A 27400-nucleotide genomic window follows, 5' to 3' on the forward strand; every position below is an offset into this window, starting at 1 on the left:
CTCATTCTTTGACTCTGTGTGTTCTTCTATTGTTCTCACACACACACACTCACAATACTCGTCAAGTGAATATGAGAATTATGTGATTAGTGTGAAGGACGTTTACTCCTCTATGAGTCTAACGTGTTGTACATGTAATGGATTTAAGTCAGCAACCAAGTCCTTTTAAAGTTGAAAGAAAGAAGCTGTGGCAGCAATAAATGTGTGCGTGTGTCTGTGTACATGTTTAATCATAGTGTAGAGTCTCTGTCTGTTGTATATTAATATAACCAAATTGAAGGAGAAATAAAAGGCGTATTAAATTAAAGCACCACGGTGACTTTGGGCTCACCGATTTCTGGCAGAGCTCCTCGCTGATGGTCTCAAACTCCTTGGTCTTGTCCTCCACCTCCTGGCTCTTCTGGTCGTAGTTGACGGCGAGCTCCTCCAGAGCCTGCAGCACCTCCTTCACCTCGTCTTTGGAGGCCTCGTTCTCCGCCTGCAGGCGGTTCAGCTCCGCCTGGAGGTTCTCGTGATCGCGGCGGGAGGACGTTAGAAGCTGCGAGCAGAGGAGAGAAGTGTAGTTATGTTTGTTTTAAAACACATGAGGGCTTATTCAGTATTCATTACAATGTTCAGTTTGATTTTTGATCTGTTATCAAAACACACAAGCTTTCCTCCTTAATTACTTTTTTTGCATTTTCAACAAGGCTCCGCCCACATTCTAAACAGTATATGAGTGGCGCACAGTGCCCAGCTCCCGCGCTTTGCAAGAAGCAAATGTAATAGTATTTCCTGCTATTCAAAGGGGTCATTATTGAAATAGTAAGATACGCTGACATTGGTGGGTTCACACTCTCACCCACACACACACACACGCTCTCTCCTCCTTAGGTCAATACACAGTCAGCAGATGACGACCGTGTAAAATGAAGTACGGCTCTTTTGTCTGAGGCATTCTGTGTTGCTCAACCTGCAGTGCAGTCTCAGCGCTCCTCCTTATAATACAATTAATTAATAACACCTGATCCCTTCACAATAAGCCACCGCTACATTCATTCAGCACCAACAGTCAATAGACAGAGACAAGTAGTAAATGAAGTGCCCTCCTTATCAGTAAACACAATATGAAACTCATCAATAGAAGACTATTCTAGGGCTGTAGTGAGCAGTTGGAAGCTTTATTCATAATTTTGACATTTGAATGCCGTGCAGGATGTTTTTTCCTTCCGTGTATTCATTCTGTTTGAACCCAGATGTTGAGGCTACACTAGTATCATTAGTATTACACCATCTGTAGAATTAGATTGCAGCGGTGGCTGTGTGTTTCCAACTAGTGTGATCCAAACGTTTCCAATAACTTAAGAGCGTTGTTAAGTCTTAAAGTCAAATTGTATTGAAAAAAGTTTCAAAATTCAGAACATGTTTTTATCAAACAGACTATTCTGCTTCAACCCAATTTTGTTGGCATTTAGCCTTTCAAAGAATAAATGTTTGCTTCTCCAAAGTGACGAATCTGCCATTTAAATAGCAATGCAACAGGTCGAGGTGCAGCTCGCAGTTAAAAGGAAAAGAGAGACGCTGATTTGTTTAATTCACGCTGCGCACAAAACAAACCTTCTGCCTTACTTTGCACCAAGTGCTGCTTAACTAGCAAAAGTGGAGTTGGACACGCCCTAATTACACTATGATGTTTACACGGGGCCCTAAGAGTTCACTCGACACCTGCAGAACATCCGGTACTCACCTCATCCTGGTCCAGCATCTGTTGCTTCAGCTTCTCAGCCAGCTGGCTCTGCTGGTTGATTTCCTCGTCCTGTAAAGTGCAGAAACACAAAGCGACATTAACATTCACACCAGGCACCACAAGCATCACTGGAGACCGTTGGTACGAGGTGACAGACCACTGATCATGTCTAAATATTTGATATTTTTCCCACCAGTTAACCTACAGCAGTTTTCAAAGATTTCATGATGAAATCCATGTGTACTTTTGCTTGTTTCGATGTTTAAGGGCGTGTGAAACCTGTAACATAATGCGCCAAATCTACAAAACCCACAGCTCTGTTACAAACCTCCCGTCCTCTTGCTCACCTTATCATCCAGCTGTTTGTAAAGTTTGGCCACCTCAGCCTCACACTTGTCCTTCTCCACGTCGGTGAGGCGAACACCCGGCGGCACGTTGGGCGTGGAGGCCTGCTTCTCGTTGATGATGTTGTCCAGGGCCTGCACCTCGGCGTGGGCCTTCTCCTTGTCAAACTGCTCGTCCACTGGCACACTTTCTCCTGAGGTACCGCGCACACACACACGTTAAGTATGAGTGTGTAAGGAGCTTTATTTGTACCATCAAATAAACAAGTATTAAAGTAAGTTGTCCTTGATGCACCGTAGACCAGAACCAGCCCTTTAGAATACATGCAGTGACTGTGACCACAAACAGAAAATGATCCCCGATGATCACTCCCCTGTGTTAATGCATTACCCCCGACACAAATAAGAGTACTGATGTTTGCTATAGGAATCAATCATGCAACAATGGAATAAGATGCAGTCTAGTTCCTTACCGTTCCTCCAGCGGTTGAGCTCGTTCTCCAGCCAGGTGACGGTGCTCCTCAGAGTCGTGTTCTTCACCTTCTCCCGCTCATATTTCTGCTTCCACTGCTCTGCCGTCAGCTCCACGTTCACCGTGACAGTGTTCTTGATGGTCTTTGCTCTGAAAACAAACAGGTTTCATTCAACTGAAAGGACTCCAATAAGAACAGTCTTCCTTAAAATAAAAAGATACCTAAATGTACACGCAACCAGGCGTGAACACACAATGATAATGATTATTAATACATGTATGGCTGTCCATAACTGACAGCAGTGGCCTACCAACCTTTGTCCGAACATGAGGGTGGATTTGGTTTCGGACTCATTGTAGGAGGAAGGCGAGCAGCAGATGACAATGGTGGTTCGACAGTTACCACCCAGCGAGTCCTGCAGGATACGGGTCATCTTGCTGTCTCTGTAGGGGATGTAGGCCTGGGACACGCAAACAAAACAAACGCAGGAACATTTAATCTATGCAAACTCATCACGGGTGGGAAACCCTCATGGGAGCTTGTTTTCCTTCTAAATATCAGCTTTAAAAAGTGGATTAATAGTCGGTTTTAGAATCAGGACACTGGGGGGAAACACACCCTCGAGTTAATGTAAATGATGTCAAACAACAACGCACAGAACCAACAGGATGCGATGGCTTCAGTTACTAGATGGCAGCTAAACGCTAACTTGATACTTTATTAGTAGTGATACAAAGAGCTGAGCTGAAGCAGTCTGCAATAACTCTTTAGACTCCACAATGAGTCAGGAGTGAGACATCTCTGCACAAGAGCTCATTTGTTTTCAGACCATCACTTATACATCTGAGGCCCCTCCCCCCCTCAGGTTGTTTACAGAGCGAAGGGGCCCAAGAACAAACCAATTATTGATTAAAGTGAAAAGTGTGAAATCACTGTGAAGCAGGGAAAGAAAAACATCGCTCGGAGGAAAGTTGTTATCCGCTGAAGTTATTCCTGCGACACAAAGAGCCTGTAGATGACTGGAAACAGCACTTTCACAGGAAGATGACCAATAAAAACACTGAGCTCTGGGCTGTGCAGCTGGTAAACAGCACATTCCCCTTCTGTCTGTTACATCGATGGTGATGTCTGTAATTTCATAATACCATAAAACATTTGGGGGGGAAACAAATCATCACCTGAGGCTCTAACAGATCTAATATGTGTTGCGCTGAAAAAGCTACAAACTAATTTAGTCTCATTATGATCTGAAGTAAAGATTAAAGGTTTACTGACAAGACATAAACCTCAGTTATCCATTAAAGCATTTTTTCCCTGAAAACAGCAGGCTCTCTTCTGGGAACGCTTGAGAGCACTTTCCCTATGATATGGAATATCTGCAGAGGTAAAAATGCCGGCACAAGGAAGTACTAACTCTGGATGAACACGTAGGGAGAGAGGACGAACCTCCCGGTCTATGTGGCTGATGACATTTGATGTGCCAGGAAGCATCTCGCCAAGTTTCATCGAGTTGTTCAGATTCAAGTCAACTTTATTATCCTAAACGATGCGTTTGGTCCAGTGCAGCAGACACGAGGGCACCGGTGAGTCCACAGTAATGCTGCTGGCATTTTGCAGCATAGCTTTCATACCTGCCACTCCCAATGCAAGTCATTTTAAAAATACTCTGGGGAAAAATGCTTTGGTGTACACCGCTCCTTTGGAAACACTGAATAGAGTGCAAATTAAAAGACCGACACCACCGCTGTACATTCAACAGGTTTAATGTGAGACTTAAGAACGAACACCAAAGAGAGTTGGAGAGGAGGTACCGACCGTTCCTTCAGCCAGAGCAGAGATGACGTTTCCCAAAGACGACAGAGACTTGTTGATGTTCTTGGCTTCATCCAGCAAAGCTCCCTCTGCTCCCGTTTTACTGACCTGAAAGTCACAAAGACAAAAACCTCAGCAAGGTGTTGAAGTCAGGGACACTAATATGAACCCAGGCCAATGAGTCATCCAATGTGCACAGTGTAAGGCATCTACATGTATGACAGCTGGTTCTCTGTACCTTTTCACTGCCAGCCAGATCCACCAGGTAGAGTTTTCCGCTGAGCTTCTGCTCCGTCTGAGTGTTCTCCTGTTTGACGTTTATCAGGAAGATACTGTGACTCCTGGAGCTGTGCTCGTTCATGTCTGAAGGAGAAAGGACACCCACGTGGTCAGAAACGCATCAGCCTCAAGCTACAGTCAATGGACTTTGTGACTACACGACGGCATCTTACTTGTAACGGCTACATGTCTGTTCGATTTGCCTTCATCGATTGTATCCATGACCTCGTCTGGGCTGCAGACAAACCTCTCAGTGCAGCCCTACAAAGAGAAGCACAACATGAGGCACGGTTGTTGACCGTCACAAACAGGTTTTACTGGATATTTGACATGTGACAGGAAGTCTCACCTTGACATATGGTACTCTGTTTTTGTCTTCGTGCACGGACAGATTGGTCTTCGACACTGGAGAGGAGAGGAAATATAAACATTTATATAGACACGTACAGTATATATATTCGGTTTATGCTTTTAATTTCATCTCATTACTTCTAAAATGTTTCCCAATTGGCTGATTTACAGTGTACGAACGAAGAAAACTTCCACTCAGCAGGTTTATACAGCTTGAAATAAGTGACATATACATATAGAATATACACATTAACAACAAAGTCGGTGTGTTGACAGGTAACATCCCCCTCCATTATGTTCAGGCTTTTAGCAGCCGGTTCTGGCCAGATGAGAGCTACAGTGTTCACTGCACTATCGCCACTTACCGTCCAAAAGATCCCGGATCTTGTCTAAGTAAATTTCAAAATATGAAACCTGTGAACAGAGAAAGAACCTCATTATTGGGCAATCCACCTGCGAGATCAGACCAGTGAATTAAAACACACACAGCAGGCTGTCTTGATGATAAAACAGCAGCAGAGTAACATACAGTTCATAAACATGTTTCTCATGTTGAAGCAGCTCAGGTCTAATATTTTCACAGTTAACATGAGTTAGATATATTCTGAAGATATAATTAATAAATCAAGTTAACGTCTCGCCATTTTCAATTTTCCTTCTTCCCTACACAACACGTACGTATCACCATGCGTTGTAGTGCATGAGTAGAGTTCAACAAACACAGTGACGAGTCAGCCAGGAAATACATGACATGTTACACATCAGTTATATCGTATCTAAAATAAAAGCTGAGTAATAGCAAACTGCAAAACAAGAAGTGTGTAACGTGTTGCTTGCACCCAGTTTGAAATAGTGGAAGTCAGACATAAATATCAGACTTTAAACACTATTTGAACCTGGAATTCTCTCTATTTAGAGGGCAGTGTCGCTGTAACCAGTGCAGCACTCTGCTTCTCATTTAGGGGTGGGACAGCTCAACAGCTGGCCCCTTCTAACTACTCACTTTGATATGAAACTCCAAGTTTTCATCCATGGAATAGATGTAGTTGAAGATATCTTGAACTATCCTGGGGATGATGCCCATTGCATCTGTGTCATGGAGATTCCCCTGCAAACAAGAGAGCAAACAAATATAAACGTTAACGGTGTGAAGCGAAGCTTTTTATTCAAAAACAAGATGCACACAAGTTCTTAGAAGTCATCCTTACCTCCATGGTGTGTGTTTTGCCAGATGACGTCTGCCCGTATGCAAAAATTGTCCCATTGTATCCATCCAGAACATCTACAAGACGGTTTTTGTTAAAAAAGACTCTGAATAATAAGTGTAGCGTACTGATTAAATCAAAAGTGAGACCTCACCTTTTACAATCCTCTGGGCGCAGGCGTTGTACACTTGTTCCTGTGTTGTGTTTGACTGAAACACTCTGTCGTACATGTACGGTTTGCCCTAAAACGAAGAGAGGAAAAGTGAGTGAATAAACAAAAAGCATTATCGTGTCATTCAAATCAGACATGTCTGCCTTTTTTTGATATTGACAATAGAGAGGCGACAGGAAATTCGGCTTAACAGGATGGGTGACATGCATCAAAGATCCCATGCCAGACGCACGCAGTGGGCGTTGCGTTAGATGGTCAGTCTGGCCACCAGGACGCTCCCAAACTGTCCCAGTTTGACGTTCTCACACTAATTTATCCTCTGCCGAGTCCTGACTGCATTTTAGTTCACCTCTGAAAGTTAGCTGTCCTGAAAACAACTTCTCCCGTTCCATTTGAACTCCGGTACAACAATCTTGATGAACTACACTAGAGTCTGAGCTTTCACCACTGGCTAAAGAGACTTCACACAAGCACGAGTGCAGCCATTTGTGATTTTCTTATGGGTGAGTCAAAACTTCAAAGCACAACTCCAGTGAGACAGCGATCAATAGCTGGATTTAAGGGGGCAACCACAGGCTAAAAAAAAAAAGTGATACTACAAGCAATACGGAGGTTCAACTGAGATGCCACGCCGTCTTTAGAGGTTTGAAGTCCCAGTGGACTCATCTCGTCTCCAGCCTGAGGTATCTAGCTGTATTGCATTAAGAGTTTAAGAACAAGACAGCCCCCTTCACATGCGACAGCCCGGGTTGCAAGATTAGATATTGATTCAGTGTTAACACCTGTAAGTGCAGTAGAAGGCTGACAATGTTGAGACGCAGCCGGTGTCACCTTGTTCAAGACATGTAAACACATTCATAACTCAAGTTGACACCACAAATATGTCCCTGCCTAGCATTAGAAGCTACAGGCACCTTTCAGACTATTACAGCTGAGACGTCCTCAATTTGCACTCTTGGCTCATAATCCCTCCTGACAGACGGTCACATCCAAAGTACAGCTCGGTGCGACGCAGAGCAGCAGCACCTTAAGACATTGATAACTCAGCCCAGCTAGCCACATCCTGGCAATTAACCCGGTCCACAACAAGAGCCCAGAGCCACTATCATGGCTGCCAGACGCTGTCAGCAAACAATGGCACAGCCCGAGTTTAAAGTCCTCATTGTTACTACAGCTACTGGCCTCGGTACCTACACTTCTTTCTGATGGGATTACTTGCTGAGAGTGTAATTACAGTGAAAAGCATTATTAAAGTATTAATAAGCGCTCCGTCATGTCTCTGCTTCCTGATGGCTTTGTTAGGATACTTGTCCAGGCTATACATTCAGGAGAGACCGTGACACACAGTCCAAGGTTATTCATATTGTACAGTGCATGAAATCGAATTGGATTTGTGTGCCGTTATGCAAAGTAAGTCAATATTCCATGTTTTATCAAGTTGGGATTTTTTGGCAACCTTGCTTCCTCCTTCCTTGCTTCCTGGTACACAGCTGGCAGGAAAAGAACAGGTGTCAATTGCTGTTGCAATGCACATCTGTTATGTACGTGTTTTAATGCATTAGGAGCACTTTTACTTATCTCTCTAATCCTTTTTTCTCCCCATTATGTCTCACGCAAATCTACCATTACACTAAAAGTATCTGCGTTGTGTCATTCGGGGAGACGTAAGTAGCAAAACTGACCTGATATATTATGTGCAAAACTGACAGGGAAGTATAAATAATTCACCTGCTGCACACTCGCACTACGCTGGCAAATCAAGCTGCTCACGACACCTATACCACCTCATTTGGTAACTTAGTCTACCTCCCTTTCCGGCAAAAGGCACAGCTGAGTAAGGGCGTACTGCTCTAGGAGAACAAAATCTCTGGTGTAGGGAATATCTCCAAGCATATCTGCATGCACCAAAGCAGCATCACCAAAGCCTGCCATGGTGAAGCTGCTTGTTGGACGTCTCTGCACTCAGCACTGCTGTTGAGACTTCAGCCCTAAAACAGGGTCCACGCCCTCGATTGTTTGGAAAACGGATACAAATGTGAGCTAAGTGAGTCAGTCGTCCTGGATAAGAGCATCTGCAAAACAAAGTACATCACCATAATAATTGCCCTCCCCAGCCGGAGCGATTGCCCGGTGTCTGGCCAACTGCCTTCTCCGATTGGTCGAACAGCTGGTTACCAGGAGAGAAAACACAGGGAGGGATTACCCAGGAGGCCTGTGATGCTGCTTATGGGCACTGTTAGTATTGTACTTCTCAGCGTAGATGCACCAGCAGAGCCTACAAAGCTCTAGCCTGCAACACTTGCATCCTTCACAATGTGCACTGGTATTTTGACACTATGACTGGCACTCTGAACTGGGCTGGGCCACGTTGTGCCTGAGGGGCACAGGCAGTACACTCGCCATTAGTTAAAGACCTCAAAATAGTGTCAGCAAAACTATTCGAGAAGTCACCACACAGCGACAACATCCTCCTCCATGTCTGGTCTCCGTTTTGCATGACAGAAAATGAATAGTCTTGTTGTACTCGCCACCTAAATTAGTAGTTTAACTACAAAGAGGAAGTGATTCATGTCCACTCAGCCGAAACCTGCTACGTAGTGAATGCTATTCAAGATCAGTTTCAATTGCCTAGTAAACTCTTTTAAAGCTTGGGTGAGTGAAGACATAAAGTCCACAAAGAAAAAAGATAATGTCACAAAAACTAATGTTTAACCATGATTATTTTTTTTAAATGATACAGCATTGGCTTTTGCATGATCAGCATGTACAAACTTGAGATGTCAGCCTGGCATTTATGCTGTTATGCTCCCTAATTACTACAGTCATAAGGCAAAAATCACAAGACATTTTGCATGCTGCCATACAGCTATAGTGTGTAAAGGCACGTCATGGCATGAGCCAGGTTGTGTCAAGTAAACAGCGTCTTGTCAAGACATAAGCGACTGTATATGGGCCTATGATGACAAAGCATCAAGTGCACATCATTTGCAAATTGACGTCTGATTTACTGATTCTTTGTTGAATCAGTAAAATGGAGGCAACACTGCATTAGAAAGGGGCATTTCCTACCATCAAGAGCTTGATCTGTACCACTAATTAAACCTCTGGTTTGATCCCAAACCTGAACGTCCTCATGTAAAGAAAACAGATTAAGGATTTACTTGAATATGTAGTTGAACTTGTTAGTCTATTAATTCTTAAGTGTCCAGTCAATGAAGGCCAACAGAAAAATAATACCACTAGACTGATTAGAATTCAACAATTCCACTGCCAATGACACTATTATGACGTTGTCATTGTCTAAAAGGTTATTTTAACTTGATCTACCAAATGGGTTGTGTTGTGGTACCAGCTGGTCAGCTAGCTAATGTTAGCTTTAATTAAGCAACAGCATTAAAACTAGCCAGCTAGCACAAGGCCGGCTAATCTGTCACCTACCAGCTGGCCTAGTGTTAGCCACGACTAGCTTAAATCAAAGCAGGCTTAACGTTACACGCTTTATGCTGAACCCTACATCAACAATAGCTTTAATCGTTACAGATGCACGGGCTGCTTATCATTTAATATCGTGACTAATAGTGCGGTGTGTAGATAGCGTGCAGCATGTAGCAGGACATAACGCTCACGAAATTTTAAACATGTCTGTTTGTGGCTTTTGTTGACTGACAGCTCGCATGAAATGTCACAGAAAAGTGACATTTTACGAGAGCACCAAGTCGACTGGCATGTTGAAATGTTTATTTAAGTTCTGCTGCCGACTATCCATTTATCTGGGGCACCAAATAAGTCATAAGTGTAATGTAACTGACCGTTTTGGTGGCGCCATAACGCAGCGGTTAACAGGTCAGCTCTATAGCTAACGTTAGCTAACAAGCTAAAGGAGCTAACTACCGTAGCTTGCAAGACAATAAAAAATGGCTGAACTGTTTCTAGAAGTCTCTGTCAAATAGGTATAGTTAAACACAAAATGACTCACCGCGATAATAACGTCCTCCTCCCCTTGAAACTTGGGAATGTATCTGTCGCCTCGGACCACCTCGGAGCTGTTCAGGGGCCTAAAGCGACACATCACTTTGATGGTGCACTCCGCCGGGTCGGCCATCTTTCCACACGGTTTATACGAATGGAAATAATTCACCAATACAAAAATGTAAGTGTATCCTGGATCCCTATAGGGATCTAGGGTGGTTCTTGGGGAAAGGGCGATAATCTGTCGCTCATTCAACAAGAAATCCTTGTTTTTCCTCCTCTCGGTCACTTCCCGTTGCCTGTTAGGAAGCCATGATGTACCGGTGTGGATCAGCTCCTGCTGCTGTGGATGTGGATCACAATGACGTCACCTCGGCGCTCCCCTTCCTCGCGCTGTCCCGGCTGTTGTAAAAAAATTAATTAAAAAATGACTTAATGATGTTTGTAAAAAGATTTTATTCATAATATATATATATGACAAGAGGACATAAAGATTCAGTATACAGGGGATTGTATACAAATAGAGCAATAACAAAAGAACCAGGGGTATATTTTTGTCCAAAACGACTAACAATGAGAGTAAAATACAATAGAAAAAGGTGGTTTAATTTAAGAAAGAAATGTGGAAAATATGAAAATAAAAACACCTACATCAGAATGTTTTTTTTAAATTTCATCTGAGCATTCAACACAATCTCCCTCCATGAAACTGATTGTCAAACTTAGCACTCTGACCTTATCACACTCTGCAACTGGTTATTTGTCTTTCCCACAAACAGACTCCAGGCAATTTGGATTGGCAGCCAAACCTCCTTCACTCTCGTGTTGAACACCGGAGCCCCACAGGGCTGTGTGCTCAGCACCGTCATGTTCACGCTGTACACTCACGACTGCTACCTAAAACATGAGAACTCTGTTGTGAAGTTTGCAGATGTCACTAATGAGACTTCATATAGAGAGGAAATCAACAATCTTGCAGAGTGGTGCTCCGAAATTGACCTACTGTTCAACGTTAGTAAAACCAAGGAGCTGATTGTTGATTTTAGACCTGTCTACATCAACGGAGTTGAGGTGGAGCAAGTGAACAGTTTTAAGTTCCTGAGAATTAACATCCCAAACAACCGGTAGTAGTCATCCTTTCTCCTGGTAAAAAAAAGCTCAAAACCAGATCTTCAGGAAACTTAAGACGGCAAAATTCTTATGCCAAACTTTTACAGAGGAGCAATAGAAAGAATCCTAACTGGAAAAATTACAAACTTACATGTGCTCGGCCTAGGACAGGACGGCTCTACAGTGGGTGATTAAAACTGCCCAGAACATATCGGTACCCATTTTATAGAGCATCAGTGATATTGGTGACAAGAGGTGCCTGCAAAGAGCTTAAAGAATATAATTGGACAATACCCACCCTAGCCACTCCCACCCCACCCTCCACTCTAATATAGTTTTGCTTTGTATGTTTTTCTCATGCAGCAAAATGGGACTGCAAACTGTATTTTGTTTCACAACCCTGTGTTGTACAATCACAATAAAAGACACCTTGTAATCTTGCAAAATGCAATTTTTAAACTGTAAAACCTCATAGACCCTTTTGGAAGTCCATCAACACATGAGGCATAATCTGTGGACAAGCTATGCAGTCTAACCCATAAAACTAAGTTCTACTTAAAAGATCCCTGGGTTTTCCAGATTAGTATATATGTCAGACTGTATTATAGGGAATGTGTGTGAAATGAAACAAGATTTTCCATTTTAAATGCAGCCATAAAAAATGCCTCTTACATTTGAATGTTTCACATAAGTTCACATAAGTGTGATAAAGCTTCAATGAAACACTGACACGGACTATGATGACACACAGGCTGGAAGACACGTTTCATGAAAGCTGCTAAGGAAAATGCAAGGGGAGTATGAACACTGGTGCTATTGTTAAACCCAAAAGAGGATATTCCTGTAGCCTGTGACTCAGCTGTCTTTAAGAAAGGGAGCTGCAGCTGTGAGGCCTCCTAAATAAAAATGCATCATGTCTGACCTCACTCAACAGATGCCATAATGGAGCAAAAGCCACAAACACATTTTCTGGCCGCTCCCTGAAACAGTGAGGGATATCCTTTTTCATGATGGAGTCCTTAGCTCATCCAAATACCAGTTCTACTGGCCTCCTACTGCAGCGAAAGGGTGTGGTGCTTCTGTGTGAGCTGACAGGGTAGTCTGGCTGTCCCCGAGCAACAAGTCCCCACGGACCACAATGCACTGTTCATCATCGGCGACAGAGGAAGAATAAACGGGAGTTATTCAGTAATATGAGCCGCTTTTCTTTACACATTCTGGTACTTTTGAAAGAGAAAGCAGGCTCAGGTGTTACTTTATAATACTGAGTTACATATTTATCGGAAACCCTCCACCCCACGCTAACTGTGTACCAAAGGGCTCAGCGTCCAACTAAACCTATTAGTTAACAGCTGTCCATGTCATGGTTATTACAGTAATGCAGTGGCAAGATTTACTTCCATTGTGATGAATTTGTTAGACTGCAGGCATAGACGTGTTTGTGGAATAACATTACTCGACATTGCCCATTGGGGGTCAACAACGGTTTTGAACCGTTGATGTACTTCAACATTGATCCGGCTAATTGTTGAAGTATTTGAGGTTACTGTGGAGAGCACCTGTTATGCAACAAAACTAAAACTAAAACGCAACATCATTTTTGTAACAGCTAATTGGATTCTGTTCAACGGACAAATACATCCTGTCGACCTCCTACGTGTATCGTTTTAAACATTTCTTTGTGTATATTTTGAGAGAAAAAAAACACGTTTGGTTTCAGTATTCATAGTTTATTGACTAGGACATCTGGTAACGGGAAGGTGAAAAGTGAAATAGTTATCATCCTGATTTGGACATGTCCATGTAGTTGCAGTCCTCGATCGTCCACGTGGAGTGTTTCAGCTTTGACTTTTACCAAAAGATGTTCACAGAAAGTCCGCAGCAGTGCTTTTTGTTCCTCTGTCCAACAAAAAAAGGGTCTGACGCTGTCTATCACTTCTTCTGGAAGAATCCCATGATGGACGCTTGTTTAGTTCCTTTATTTGCATTTGCAGACGTTTTCTTCTGACTTCTCTTCTCGTCCTGTTTGGTACTCGACGGTAGTTTAGCGGGGACGGGATCTTTTGGATCTTTTGGAGCTTGTTTAGCGGCATGAACGTCGTCTTCTGCTTCAGAGTACGATTCACTCTCGTAGCCTTTCTCGGTCACTGAGGGGAAAGAAGATGAACCAGAGGGATTATGGTCTCGACTTGTGTGTAAATAGGACCATATTAAGTGGTGGTGTATTAAACTCCATTATATTAATGTAGTTTGTCAATTCTCATGTATATACAAGTAAAAACCAGATCAGAGGGAAACTAGGATTATGGAACATGGAGCTGACACAAAAACTTCATTTTTACTCAATTAATTGGCTCTTTTGATAATTGAGAAATAGTTGAGATTTTTATGCAAAAAATAAATAAAAATTTGCTGTGTTTTAAGTCCTCCATAATAATAATAAACTAAATGTCTTTGGGTTTTGGTCATTTGTCACAACTTTCCTTATGTTTTACAGCAGATTACTCAAGAAAACATTTGGCAGATTAAATGATAATAAAGAAGTGTTAGTTGATGGAGAATCATTAGTTGCAGCACAACATTTCATAAACGTCTTTCTTACACAATGTCAACAAACAAAATCTTAATATTAGAAGGCTTAGTATCATTTTCCTGAGGACACATCGGTCATAGAATAAGTGTCAGTATTACAACACATTGTTTTACCGGTTTGGAAAATGAATTGCATTCAGTATATATTCATAAGACTGATGATTAAAAACTCATCCTCTGACAGCATTTCATACCGATGCATCCTTCATCATCTAAAAACGTCCGAGATTTCAGGACCTGTCTCCTCTTCCTCGTCTTCATTTCAGAGTTCCCCTGCTGAAGAAATAAAAACGTTATTCAGTGTTAAATACATAAAGAAAATTTCATCAATGTCTTACATCATCAATGTCTGATCACCAGGTTTAATCCCTTACATGTGAATGAGAAACAGACTGGACCTTCTTCTTAGGACTTGGTGACGGTTCTCTCGTTTCCATCCGCTGAGGAGAATCTGGAATGACTGAAGACGTGAACAAGTATTAGTCTTCTAGCATTACTCTTTAAAGGGCTTCTGAAACTCACCCTTTATCAGGATTCTGGCTTTACAAAAAAGATAAACTAGGCCATAATTCTCCAAACTTGAACCAGGGATATTCTTATAACAGTATATACCTTTATGAAAGACAGTACAACGACATTAAATGTGAACTAACAAAAAACAGTTACGTATTCCTTCCTTGTGACCAACTATGAAAGTCATTTACGATGTCCTTTTTAGGCCTTTCAACTTAAGTTCTTCTCTTTCAAGATTTAAAAATAGAAAATTACTTTAAAAAACAGTTTAGTTAACAACTCACCGTCTTCATCGCTGCTGTCTGGTTCAGGCTTCTTAATCCTCCGTCTCTTTTTCTTGTCCATTTTCTCCTCTTCGCTGTCAGAATCCACGAGTCGCTTGGTTTTGCTTCAACAAGAGGAAGACGTTTGTTTAAATACATTTATAGCTTTATTTAAGTCCATCATCACTCAATGAACAGCCTTTCAATTCAAAAGCTTTTAAAACTCAAGAAGAATCTTGTTCTTGTCTGTGTTTCTATCTGAAGTTTTGAGTAAAAATCATTAATTTAGTTTGAACAGCATTTTCTCCCCACATAAGTGTTATAATGAAACACACACCTCCTGGAGTCTTTAGGCAGCTCCACAGCAGCAGCAGCAGCAGCAGCTCGCTTTTCTTCAGGCTTTGAAGTCTGACGTTGTTGCTCTGCTGAGGTTGATGACTGAGCTGCTTCCTCCCGCTTCACAGTTTTTTCTGCTGTCTCTAGAGAAAGTCAGGAGTGTTTATGTCGAAACGTGATTAAACGGAGAACAGCAGAGCTACACATACACAAATATATAAAGGAATGGGGCTCATCTTGGGGTGTAGGTAAGGGATAATGCCCAATGATGTGTCCATAGCACCTTGTACGGTTCTTGTACATGTTCATAAATTCCTGATAACGGACACCTCGAAGGGCATTATCCCGCTTCAATCACCAAATCAAAACAGGAGCATTCATTTATATTTTCATGTGTTTTGCAACCAGAATCTAAAGTCTCACGAGACAATATTACTCACTTGCTGCTTGACTCCCAAAGAAGTTCATCATAGGATTGGCTTTTGCGTCTGGTTTACTTTTGGGGGCATCGACCTAAAAATACCAAACAGTCGTAAAGAAAAGCTACAGCGTTTACTCCGATACCGTAGTTTATTACTTTATAAATAGCAGGTAATCACACAAAAGACTACAAAGCCGTACCACAGGCGCCTCCTCCTTCTGCTCCGCCTTAACGTCTTTGCCACTATCCTGGTTCTTAGGAGCAGACTTATTGGCAAACATTCCCATGATGCCTTTCTGCAGCTTGGTGGAAGGCTTAGAAGCCCGACTGGCCTCTCCATTCACGCCAGGTTTTTTGTTTTCAGGCTCTGGTGTCGGAGCTCGCTGGATCTCTCTCGTCTGCTCCAGCTCCACAGGAGACATGGGCACTGCACTGGCACAGCGGATCGCACTGTACCTGCAAACAGAGAAGATGGATCGACTCGACACTTTCCTGAAGAATGACAGTTCTACAATTCAACAGATTATTCTCGCCCTCTAGTTCCTGAGCTAGGTTCGTGGGCATATCTGAACATTTTGACTATATTTTTGGGAACTGTTGTCATCAAATCATCGCACACAAAGATAAGAGCATCATACCTGTTGCAGTTCTTCAGGTTGTCTTTCACAGCGTCATAGTCGACGCTGTAGAGAGGACCGCTGTCCTTCAGCAAAGCTTTCTGCACACTGTAGACATGGACACTGACGATCAAGCTCATCTTGGATTTGAAATCTGCAAAAGACAAAAACCCCAGAGGTCAGATAGCTCTGCCTCTGCTACAACAGATATCAGCTTAAATAAACCTTAAATAAACGCTGAAGCAATTTCCAAAAACAGTGTTAGTTTGCAGCCCAAACATTCTGCACAATACTGGGAAACATGTTCACCAACCTTCCAACTGGTCCTCTTTGATAACTGACACCTTGTGACTCTAAAAGCAAGCACAACATCAGCAACACAAAATCATGCAGAGAAATATGCAAATCAAGCCAGAACAAGTCTTATTCATTTAGTGTATTTCTCACCGTCTGGCCGTTGTCCACAAACTTGCCCGACACGAGATACGTGGCGTGGAGCTGAGCTGAACTTTCCTTCCTCTTGTGATCCAAATAATGGAAGAGCATTCTGACACAAGACACACATGTTCATTGTTTTATCCAGTAACTCTGACTAATGGATGTAGAAGCACGGCCCTGTTCTTTAATATTGACCCAAGACGCATCTCAATCTGTAACATTATGTAATCACTGAGTAACTGATCCATTCTAGCCGTGTTTACTTTATCTTTTACTATTTATTTTCTTGATAATTTTAGACTAAAATGCCGAGGAAACAAAGAAGATCTTTTCTAAGCTCAACTGAAGCGCTGAAGAAGGTTGCCCTGGTTTGTTAAATACTTTGTAAAAAAGGGTTTTACAGGAAATAAGTCCTCAATGTTGTGTATCTTTACTAAGAATATTACTGTGAATAAAACATGAAGCCCAGATAAATGAACTAGTTATAGGGTGATGCAGTGATTGTGGTTCCAGTTAGCTAATATACAAATGGATGTTTATCACTCAGAATCACCATTAATGCATAGTTATAAGGGGAGTAACACTCACTGTTTGGCTGTGTTGACATGGACTCCCAGAGTGAGACTCAGCCATTTATAAGTCACCTGTTGGACAGAAACCACATGAAAACATCGGTGTTTCCATTTTAAATACCACGTGAATCATCTGGGAGAAGAAAAACAAAACAACAATGACATTGCTAGCTATCATAGTTTATTCACAACTGCCAAACAAACTATGGCAGCTAATTAGCTTTTAATTTGTCAGAATGACCGTTAAACGTGGCGTTAATTCTGAGTTTATTGCGATCATTTCAAAAACACAACCGTACGAGCTGAAACCAAGTTGACGTAACGTTGAATCAACCGTTTCAATCATTCATACGCCGAATTAACCACGAACCCAAACCAAGCCAGCAGATAGTTGTAAGCCATGAGAAATAAATACAGCAGCCAAAAGGAAGCAAACCGTAAACAGGTAGTTTAACGGCTCATCTCACCGGGGTTAACGTATCTCACCCAGAATAACGTCAACAAAAGACAACATATCACACATCGAGAGTGCACTCACTATCTTGTCTTGGTCGTTGACATATTCGTCGATGTTATCCAAATAAAGCTCGTCCATTTTGATGAATGCGGACGTCTTTTTGCGCCGATTCACCTGCGCGGGAAGGCAGTTTATTTACTTCCTGTTAAATGTCACATGTGCCTTTTCTTTCTTCCGGTGGGATGAGAGGCTGCAGGGCGCCCTCTACAGGCCGACACGGGCCACACACTGATAATGAACTGGTGACGGACATATTATCTATTGTTGCCACTAATTACTTCTGTTTGAGTAATGTTTGATGAAAAAAACTGCATCACCCACCTGTTTAACAAAGTTACAGAACCTTTTTTTAATTAATTATATATTCATAACCCATTTGTTGGAGTTGTTGACAATAAGACAAATACAGGCTAGAATAATCATCCCTTTTGCTAATTTGCTTATGTAGTTAAGTATAATATTATGGACTTTACTTGACTATCTTGGCAGAATTTCTACTTTTTCTTGTGTAAATATTGTGCCTTTTACTTTCTTGCAGATAAATATTGCAGAAAAGCTGATAAAATGTTGCTGCGGGTAAAAAAAAACCCTGCTTGTATAACATTTTACTCAAACTGTAGACCCATCAATGTGAATGCAAGAAAAAAAATGAATATAAAAGAGGTTCTCACTTCAGTAAATGCTCTCGTTCACTCACTGCACTTGAGTAAATCTCTGGGCACTTTTCATCACATTACCTGAATGATCATTTTTAGTTAATGAGTTATACTCTATGTTGTTTTTAAAAAATGCCAGCAAAGCAACAAATGGTATTTTCTGTGTATAAAAAACATATTATTTTGTTATTTGTTCTTTTCTTGATTTGATGAAAACACCTATTTCTCCGAGGTGTAAGCAACGTTTCCTGTGTTTTTCCTGTGACATCTCAGCTTTCTCACCCACGTACACCCTTTGGTTTTCTTCTCAGCCTACAATGTTGTGAAGCCACAGCTCCGCATGTCACATTTGCCCTAAATATTTGCTCATTCAAAGACTTGTGCATTTGTAAATCTTTCATAGCTTCATATCTAATAGGATATATTTTCCTCCAGTATTTCTGTCAAATGCTTTCAGCCAGTTGATTTATCAAATATTTGAAGTTCCAAAGAGTTTCAGTGTGACCATCAATCACAAAGTCCCCAGTTGGAATCATCACGTCATTCCCAATCTCTCCCTCTCCTCATTCCCTTTCATTACTTCTGTCGGCTTCCTTATAAAAGCAATTAACTTCTCCAAAAATACTCAAATCATGTCCCACGACTTTCAGTTGGGTGGTACAACATTTACTTTATCTTACTAAAGAAGACCCAAGAAATGGTATTTAAAGCTTGATATGTGTGGTATCTGAATTGTAAATGCATTTCAAATGCAAACTGGCTCTTTTGAGGAAAACAAATAGCTGATGATGCTGGTTTAAAGATCATGAAGAGATTTATGAGTAACAACCACTGCTTTTAATTAGTTTTGAATAGAGGAACCAACTGGGCAGGGAATAGGAATATGTGGTGCCGCAGCAGCAGAAGTTTGTTATAAAATAAAGAAAAAAGAGGCTCCAGCTCTGCAGGCAGCGGGGAAGCAATAACAGTTATTATTGCCTCACAACACAGTAAATATGAGTTTAGAATTTTAATGAACTGCTGTGACAGAAATATTCAGAGAGGACAATGTTGATATATGAAACCTTCGGCGATCTCATCATCAATTGTAAGTTTTTCAAAACAAATCACTGGTCAACATGAGGGCTGCTTCCTCCCAGCTCCACTGCCATCATTGCAGGTGAAGCACTGCAGGTGAAGCTCATTATGACGGGAAATGAGACTCGTGAAACTGCTCGTACATCACTTATTGGGATGAATATTCTTCAGCCGAGTTTAGAGATATGAATAAGAGGATGAGCGGAGGCATAAATATTGATGGTGTACGCGATTGTCTGTGACAAACCAGAATGTCTGACAACCTAAAAGACAAACAAATGATGCTGTGAAGGTCAGAATGGGGTTTATTGTGATGATCCAACTCAGAAGTGGAAAATAATAATGGTTACAGGTCTCCAGGGGCCCCCATTAACACCGCCCGTTATTGTAATAACAATAGCAGTGTTTCAGTATACCTCGGCTTCCATGCAGGAGGCCAAGGTTTGATTCCTGGAAAATGCAGTAACCTTTTCAACCTAAATCATATCAGGCGAGAACAATAACAACTGCCCTTTCAATTGCAACGTATCATTGATCGCTCAGTGAAGTCCACACCTTCCATGTGGGGGATCTGCAGGCCATTCCTGGCCAAAGCAATAATACGACCTGTGTTAAATCAAAGCAGAATGAAAAGGTCTGTCCTTAGCATTGATGGCTCAGTGGTAGATTTACCCCACTCTTAGAAACAAGGGTTCCAAACAGGTTCTTCCTGAAGGGCTGAGGTTCTACAGAACCATTTGCTTTTGAAGAACCCTTTTTTGGAAAAAGGGGTTTTCAAGGGTTGTTCTTAAGACTCAGGGTTCCAAGGACCCTTTTCATCCAAAGAACTTTTTTTGAAAAAAGAGTTCTTCAAGGATTGTTGAAAGCAAGAGGGTTCTTGGTAGAACACCCTGTGCAGGTTCGAGATGAAACCCTTGGAATATGAAAGGGTTCTCGATACAACCCTCTAGGTGGGTCCTTGTTAGCACCGTAAGAAGGTGGAGAGCTTTTGGATAGAACCTCTAGAGAGGGTTCTGGGTGGAACCATTACACCATAGCAGGATTCTCTGTAACCTCTCATGTTTATTGGAACTTCTCATAGGTGGAACCTTTCACAGATGGTTCTAGGAATAGCCCTTTATGTAGGGTTCCAGGTACAACCCTGTGAAAGGGTTGTGGGTGGAACCTTTTAAAAAAGGTTCTACCAAGAACCAAAAAGAGTTCTCCTATGAGGACAAGCCGAAGAACCTTTTACGATTCTAGTCAGAATCTTCATTTCTAAGAGTGTACAATATTAATTAAATCTGCAAGCAAACAAAACATAAAGCACAAACAATAGAAGGTAAAAGTCTGTAATGAAGCCTGTTAACTGCTGTCAGTCCTGAGCCGCCTCAGTCCAAAACAAATCTCAACACATGTAGAGGCTCAATATTATTAATATTTCTGCAGGTAAGACACTGTGGCTACTTATTTCCAAAGTTCATACTCACACGCTGCATATGTGATGATTAATTCAGGTGTGTCCTCACTGTTTTTGCTCTCAGATGATCTTATATAATATTTAGAGAGAAGCAGCTCTGATTCTTCACTTCACTGAGAAGCTGCTGAGAAGCTGATCGGCCTGCCAACTTCTAATAGAAATGTCAAACAGAAGGGCAGCGACGTGCAGCAGAGACGGGAAAAACATTCCCCAAATGGTGATGGGAATCATTGTCTTACCACGAAGAGGAAAACTAAAATCCTCAGATGGATCAGAGTTGGTTAGGAAGAGGGAACAACACCAGTGTGATCTTCGTTCCTTTCTCTTGTATAGCAGTCAGACTTGACTTTGTCACCTCTGTTTTCTCAGCTCATTGTAGGTCAGGAGAAGATCAGCGTGAAGATAGTAACATACATAACACGTAATAAATCTGTCCAGTAAAAGTTTGAAATACATTCAGGAATGAATGTAAGTTGAAGTTCAGTGTTGTCATGGAATTCAATAAGGAGATCTGATTTACTGTAAGAAGATCCAGTGAACTGCTATCTCACCCCGACACCACTAATATCACACAGAGTGTAATCTGAGCAGCTCAACGGCCCTCTGGTAAGCTACAGTGCCTCTCTGGTCTGACTAATGGGGGAAAGTAAACCTTGACTGTAACTCAACCCTGCACTTAGAAGAGATGCCACATTCCCTTTTCCCTCCCGAGAGACTCAGTGGTCACCACTACTTCTGAGGAAACAAAGAGACTGTATTTGGTACCTTTATGGTTCATTTTGCTCTGTAAGTGTCTGCCATCTGTGAAGAACGTCATTCTTAGCATTGTGTGTTTAGCATTTCTGTGCACAATTAACAAATCACTGTCTGACCAACCAGTCTGTTTGTGTGTTGATGAGTCAGCGGTTCCACACATGGATATATTCAGACACTTTAGTGGCCACAGCAGGAACAGATCAAGTTTTCACGTTACAGATATGAAAGTTTATTATTATTATCATGACATGTAGAAAAACTCTTGAATCACCCGATATCTAGACTTTGATACTATCAGATACTGTTTTATTGAATCAGCAAGCATTCCCCAAGCAAAATGCCAAATCAACTGTTGCATTTACTGGTACAAATGGAGTTCAAAGTGCTTCACACAATAAAAGTGAGGCACACATTAACAGAAGGACAAGAAAGAGAAGAGCAGGGTATTAAAAACAGAAACAAACGCATAAAAACAGCATAAAAATAAAAATGATTTATAGTATGAAACTGAATTAAAATATATTGAGGTTGCATTCAAACGAGTGTAGTGTGGGTGCAAGATCAGAAGGAAAGTTGCTCAAAGGCTTAAGTCATTTATAGATTAAATAATCAAGAGATACATTAATAATGAAAACATTGCTTGGCAGCAGCCCCACATGATTGCATCAAGTCTGATCTGAAAAGCACTTTACGATTGTTTTGTGTTACGACTTTGTTCAATTCTCCTTGATTTCATGTTTAAGGCTGTATATGTTTGATGTTGTTCTATTGCAATGGACGTACTACAGCTTCAGGTGTTTTTAGCACAGTGAAGCAGAGAGGAAATGAGTCAGCACAGCCCTCTGATAGCAACATATTCTACTGATAGAGAGCTTCTGCTGTGCTCTCCAGAGCTGGAAACACGATCCATCAATCAAACACACACACACACACACACACACACACACACACACTGAAGCTCACTGGGGGAAATGTTAGACTTCTGTGTGTGTTTGAACTCACAGCATGATTATCTGGCCTGTGAGATTCAACCCCCCAATCTAAGATCAAGAGCTCATTGCAGTCAAACACAAAAAAAGCTGCAGACAAACATCAAACAACATTTACTTCCATAATAAAACCACACATTCTGCTCACAAAGGCAGCAGTATTCCTCTTAGATATTAATCTGAGGAGATCTTTGATGGCTGGTTTGGGTTAAACCTTGCAAATGGATTCTTTTATGAGCGATATCATGGAGTAAGAAGGCCAATGCAAAGCGTTTGTCAGTGGTAAAAAGGGTTTCGTTTATTCTGCTGTGGAAATTCTATGTGGAAGAAACTGGCAACATTTTGACTTTCACACCTGCTGTTCTCTGAAATCTGACAACACATTTGACTGCTCCGGTGCATCGCATCCACAGGAAAGATATCTGCTCTTAGAGGAATGCATAAGAATGTATTAGATTTCTCTCCTGCGGCCTGCAAAGACTTTTCAGAGGCTTTTGTTCTCCAGCAGGTTTCAGGATTTCCTCAACAGAGAACTGTGATTGGTTTTATGATTTCAAATCTCCAAAAGGCAAAATCTCTGCGGGGAAGTTATCTGCTTAAACCCAGAGCTGCTGACTTTTTGTAACTGTTCGACAGCAGTCACACCTCCCATGACAACACTCGAGGAGGAAGACGTGTGTGAAATAACATGTAGAGATCAGACAGATCCATGCGGAAACACAGCCAACAAACCGCATGCAGTGCAGCCTCTGGTTCAGAAGCTCAGGCTGAAGCAGGGTTCCTGAGACGAAGACAGATGAGATGTTTTCCTCACAAACACCAGCTGAGGCGATTGTTGTCATTAGACGGCGTTCGATCTGAATTGCAATTGTCTTCGCTGCAGGAGGAGCTGTACCGTCACTGTGGGAGCGTCGAAAATTGATCCTCAAACCATTTTGAATACATTCTCTCAGCACGCTACTGCGGAGCGACAGAAGGCTGTGAACTGCAACAGTCATCTTTGGAGGAAGCAGCCTTAAAAACATCCCTCTTTGGAAACAAACAATTCACTTTAAGTGGTTCGCACCAAATCACAAAAGCATATTTTCTGTGTGGTGCAGATAGTTTTGGTTTGATTCATCGAGGTTTTGAAATATAGATGAATTTTGTTTGTGGTACTCACTCACAACATTTCAGACAACTATAGGGACTATTTCCTTTGTGGAAAGTAGTTCCAATGAAAATGGGTGTGCTGACGGGGTTGTTGTCGGCAGTGAGGAAGCAGAAACCTTGGAAGCGGATACCTCAAAATCTGGGCACATGAAACAAAAAGCTATCTGCATGCAGTGAACTCGGTGAACGTAGCCTTAAATAAACCTCTCACTCTGGAGCTCAACTCTCCTGAGTTCAGTACACGTTAAGTCTTGGTAGATAAATCTGTACATCAAAGGGCACACTTCTGTAAGAAAGCAGATGATGAGGAATGCACATAAAACAAATACAAAGTAAAGAGAGTTGTTTCTAAGGTCAAAACCAATTTTTCTAAAAAAAACAAAACAAAAAAAACTTGCGATGTTATTTCCCTTTGCATTCACACCAATGTCCATTTCATAACATCAAGTATTTGCTTGGAAAGTGATGGAGCTAATTGTGTTTCCATTGGGATCCAATCTCACCCTTCCATGATGTAATGGCTTTACCTGATCAATAATACATTTGAAAAAAAGTTGAAATCATTTCAATAGTTTCAGTAGCCGGAGTCTTTGTGTGTCTGCGGAGGGTTTCATGTCATTCATGTCGGCCACACTGATCGTTCCCACTCAATCCAGTGACTTTGCCACCATCAGCCTCGTTTTCCAATCACCCGACTGCTTCCGTTCCACTTTTGAATTATAATCAGAGTTTGACGTCAGAGACTCTGCGTACACGAGCTTTACGTGATGAGAAGAATCTTATGTTAAATTCAAATTACACGGTAGCTGTTGCTGCTGCTGTTGGTCCTCCACAGAGAGGCTCTCACGGCATCGACCCAGGCCCAGTGTCACGCTCCTTCAGCGGGGACGATCATTGGCTGCCTCACCAAGGAGCCGGTCACCCTCAGCCCTTTGTGGCTCTTGTTGATAAGAACAAACTAATATCTGCTCAGTCACTGGCTGCACGGGGAATGATAAACACAGGCTGAGCCGCTGTCCACTCCATCAGGACAATGGGAGCTGGAGCTTTTGTTATTCTACAATAGAGAATAATGTATGTGCAGCCGAAATCATGGCCGTGTGCTTAAAACAATACGCAAGACAGTGAAAGGGTGACAGGTTGAGTAAGTGGTTACAATGGCTGTGCCATAAAACAAGTCACGGTTCCCACCCTTGCTGCCTTTCTGTATCTAGACTGCTAACATGTCCTTGAGAAAGATAAGGAAACTGTTGCCATCCAATAAAAGTAACTCTGGATAGCAGACGCTGAAAATCAAATAGAACCAATATCACCTGTGATCCAAGTGTTTTGCACAGTTATTATGCTTCATTAGGGCTGGGTATCGGTATTTGTATGGTTTTGCTTTTCAGCCAATCACTGCAAACACTTCAATTAAATGTGAGGTGTGATTAGCCCACTACTGCGGCAACTGCAACCCATAGAGCCGGGATTGACTGCCTGCTCTGGACACAGAGATGTGTGAGCGGGCAGCTAGCAGCTAACGGTGTTAACAGTGCTGACAATGGTCGATGTGGGGAGGAACTGTAGCTTCTGCGACAACGCAGTCCCACCATCGTGGGTTGGGGGAGGGCCAAAGTTAACCTCTGTACGAGCTGTGTGCGGTGCGGCATCGATTAGCTAGTCAGTGGGACACACACACACACACACACACAGCTTCCATTCACATGAAGGGTAACAAATGAAGTGCGCTATTGAATACTTTTCTAGCAGCAAATCTGTTGTATTGATCGGCAGAGTGTATGAGTAAAAAAAAGGGCAACACTGCAGTCAGTCAGGGCCATTGGTGTGTTCCTATACAACTCCACATTACTGTTCTGCATATAGAAAACTGCATCAGAAACTAGTTCAATTACCTCATCAGTTGTTGGTGATTTTAAATGAAAGAAGAAAAATTACCTTTGAAAAACCCTTAAGCACACTTGATTAGATTTTCATATTTGTGTGAAATGACCGATGATTGGTTTTGGTGCTACAGAGGCTCATTCAGATATTCTCCTCATGTCATTACTTCTCGTGCCTCCAACCATGAATGTTTGTTCTCAAGCTTCACACAGTCACACAAAGTCATTATTCACATCATTTCTTCATGGAAGCTAATAGTTTCTTTTTTCATTGAAGTTGATCTCAACATTTAATAAAGCTGGCTGAGTGTAAACAGTCCTCAGAGTGACGAGAGCGACTTATAACAACACATATAATCATAATGGTGGACAGTAAACACACATACACACGCACTTTTCTAGCCATGTGTCTGTTTCCTCACACACACACACACACACACACACACACACACACACACACACTTTCCCTCTGCTCTGACTCTTTCTACCAGTCCTGCATGGTAATCATACTCTCTTTAATCACTAAAACACACTCACACACACTTACAGGCCGACAGGCTCCTCTGCTGACTGCTGCTACAGAACCTGCATGATGATTTCTCTCCCCACAGTGAGCTGCATGTCCACACACGGCCCACTCAACCAGAAGCCTCATCAAATGAAGAAGGGAGAATCTGACTCTTAGATCTGCCTGCACAAAGCACAGTGTGGCCACGACGGCTCCATGCTGCTGGGACAAAGCACCGAGCCACACTCGGCATCACTCTGCCTCGTCCTCTGCTCCGTCTGTGTGGAGCTCTGTGTGGAGCTCTGAGTGGAGCTCTATGTGGCGTTCACAGCATTATGAATTCACATGTTCAGACCACCCGACAACTCGAGATTGCTGTGTAACAACTGAATGAGCAGTTTACACAAGTGTAAAGTTGCGTGCATTTACAGAATTTGCATTAAATAAATGAGTTGTAGTTCGTATTGATGGGCTACAGACGATATAAGGCATCCGTGTTTATTTGATTTTCAAACTCTTCAGTATTATGTAGTGACAATAATGGCCCTTCAAGTCTAGTTTGTTTCATGTTGTGCATCTAACAGTTGAGAAGCGGGTCAACTTTACAAAGACATTTCAATGTTACAGGCTATTTATGGAATTACATTTTTACACACAATTTTACAAAGTTTTTTCATTTTAAGAATTTGATTCAAAATATTTTTTTATTCTACTGCTCTAAAATTAAATAATCTTCCTTCCAGGTTTCTCCGTAACTTGTAGCCTGATTTATATTATGAAGAGAGGTTGGTACAAGTAGGCTGTTTCAATCCGTCTGTCTGATTACCCGCAAAATCAGACAAAATGATTTTAGATCTGCAGGTTCACCAGAAACTCCATTTCAGACTCCAGCGTGGGACTGCTGCTGTAAAATGAGGGAATCTCGTGCTCGGAAACAATTCTGCTGTCGTCCACAGGGACCGCCAAAATCAACACAAAATGAAAATTCCTAGTAGCAGCTTGAAGTTTCAACCATTGATCCTTGATGTGTGATGATAATAATAATATCTATAAAATGTAATACTTTGATTGGATGTCATGAAAGAATAGCATAACACCTCTGCAGTAAAGCCAGGCTGGTTTGACTCTTTAGTGCTTCAGATTACTTTCCTAAAGGAATTGGATATTACAGAACTTCAATCCAATTTGCCCATTTGAATATTTATTTTGT

At 41.8% G+C, this 27400-nt stretch overlaps 2 protein-coding genes across 3 annotated transcripts in view; both read right to left on the minus strand.

Moving 5' to 3' along the window:
• Positions 1-10464, minus strand: part of LOC116396237 (kinesin-1 heavy chain-like) — a 16162-nt gene extending 5698 nt beyond the window's left edge. Inside the window, 14 exon segments of the mRNA XM_031870721.1 lie at positions 332-538; positions 1727-1795; positions 2074-2264; positions 2544-2692; positions 2858-3003; positions 4359-4463; positions 4594-4718; positions 4808-4895; positions 4984-5039; positions 5351-5399; positions 5989-6093; positions 6194-6267; positions 6345-6432; positions 10339-10464. Coding sequence (XP_031726581.1) covers positions 332-538; positions 1727-1795; positions 2074-2264; positions 2544-2692; positions 2858-3003; positions 4359-4463; positions 4594-4718; positions 4808-4895; positions 4984-5039; positions 5351-5399; positions 5989-6093; positions 6194-6267; positions 6345-6432; positions 10339-10464 — 1578 coding nt within the window.
• A 2156-nt stretch (positions 10465-12620) lies between these two features.
• On the minus strand, positions 12621-17834 carry pold3 (polymerase (DNA-directed), delta 3, accessory subunit). Of its 2 annotated transcripts, none has more exons than XM_031870723.1 (12): positions 17732-17834; positions 17210-17265; positions 16631-16730; positions 16497-16536; positions 16205-16337; positions 15767-16022; positions 15586-15658; positions 15147-15288; positions 14831-14934; positions 14408-14493; positions 14228-14306; positions 12621-13588 (listed from the first exon to the last, which is right to left on the minus strand). In XM_031870723.1, exons 1-12 carry the CDS (start codon positions 17786-17788, stop codon positions 13374-13376), a joined length of 1341 nt encoding a protein of 446 aa, XP_031726583.1. In that variant the 5' UTR covers positions 17789-17834; the 3' UTR covers positions 12621-13373. The 2 variants fall into 2 exon arrangements, with proteins under 2 accessions (XP_031726583.1, XP_031726582.1); XM_031870722.1 differs by having other exon boundaries at positions 12623-13588; positions 14228-14309.
• Between the last annotated feature and the right edge of the window lie 9566 nt (positions 17835-27400).

The sequence above is a fragment of the Anarrhichthys ocellatus genome, unplaced genomic scaffold, assembly GCF_004355925.1.
Source record: "Anarrhichthys ocellatus isolate YVR2014 unplaced genomic scaffold, GSC_Weel_1.0 scaffold54, whole genome shotgun sequence".
NCBI classification, from domain to species: domain Eukaryota; kingdom Metazoa; phylum Chordata; class Actinopteri; order Perciformes; family Anarhichadidae; genus Anarrhichthys; species Anarrhichthys ocellatus.

Bases quoted from the DNA above. Each gene is read 5' to 3' on its own strand.
- pold3 (XM_031870722.1), bottom strand. From the start codon at position 17,788: ATGGACGAGCTTTATTTGGATAACATCGACGAATATGTCAACGACCAA. The intron at 15,659-15,766 runs GTACGGCTTTGT...TGGTATTTTTAG, and splicing joins AGAAGGAGGAGGCGCCTGTG to GTCGATGCCCCCAAAAGTAA. The intron at 14,935-15,146 runs GTGTGTGTTTCA...CTCTTGTTGAAG, and splicing joins CTGCCTAAAGACTCCAGGAG to CAAAACCAAGCGACTCGTGG.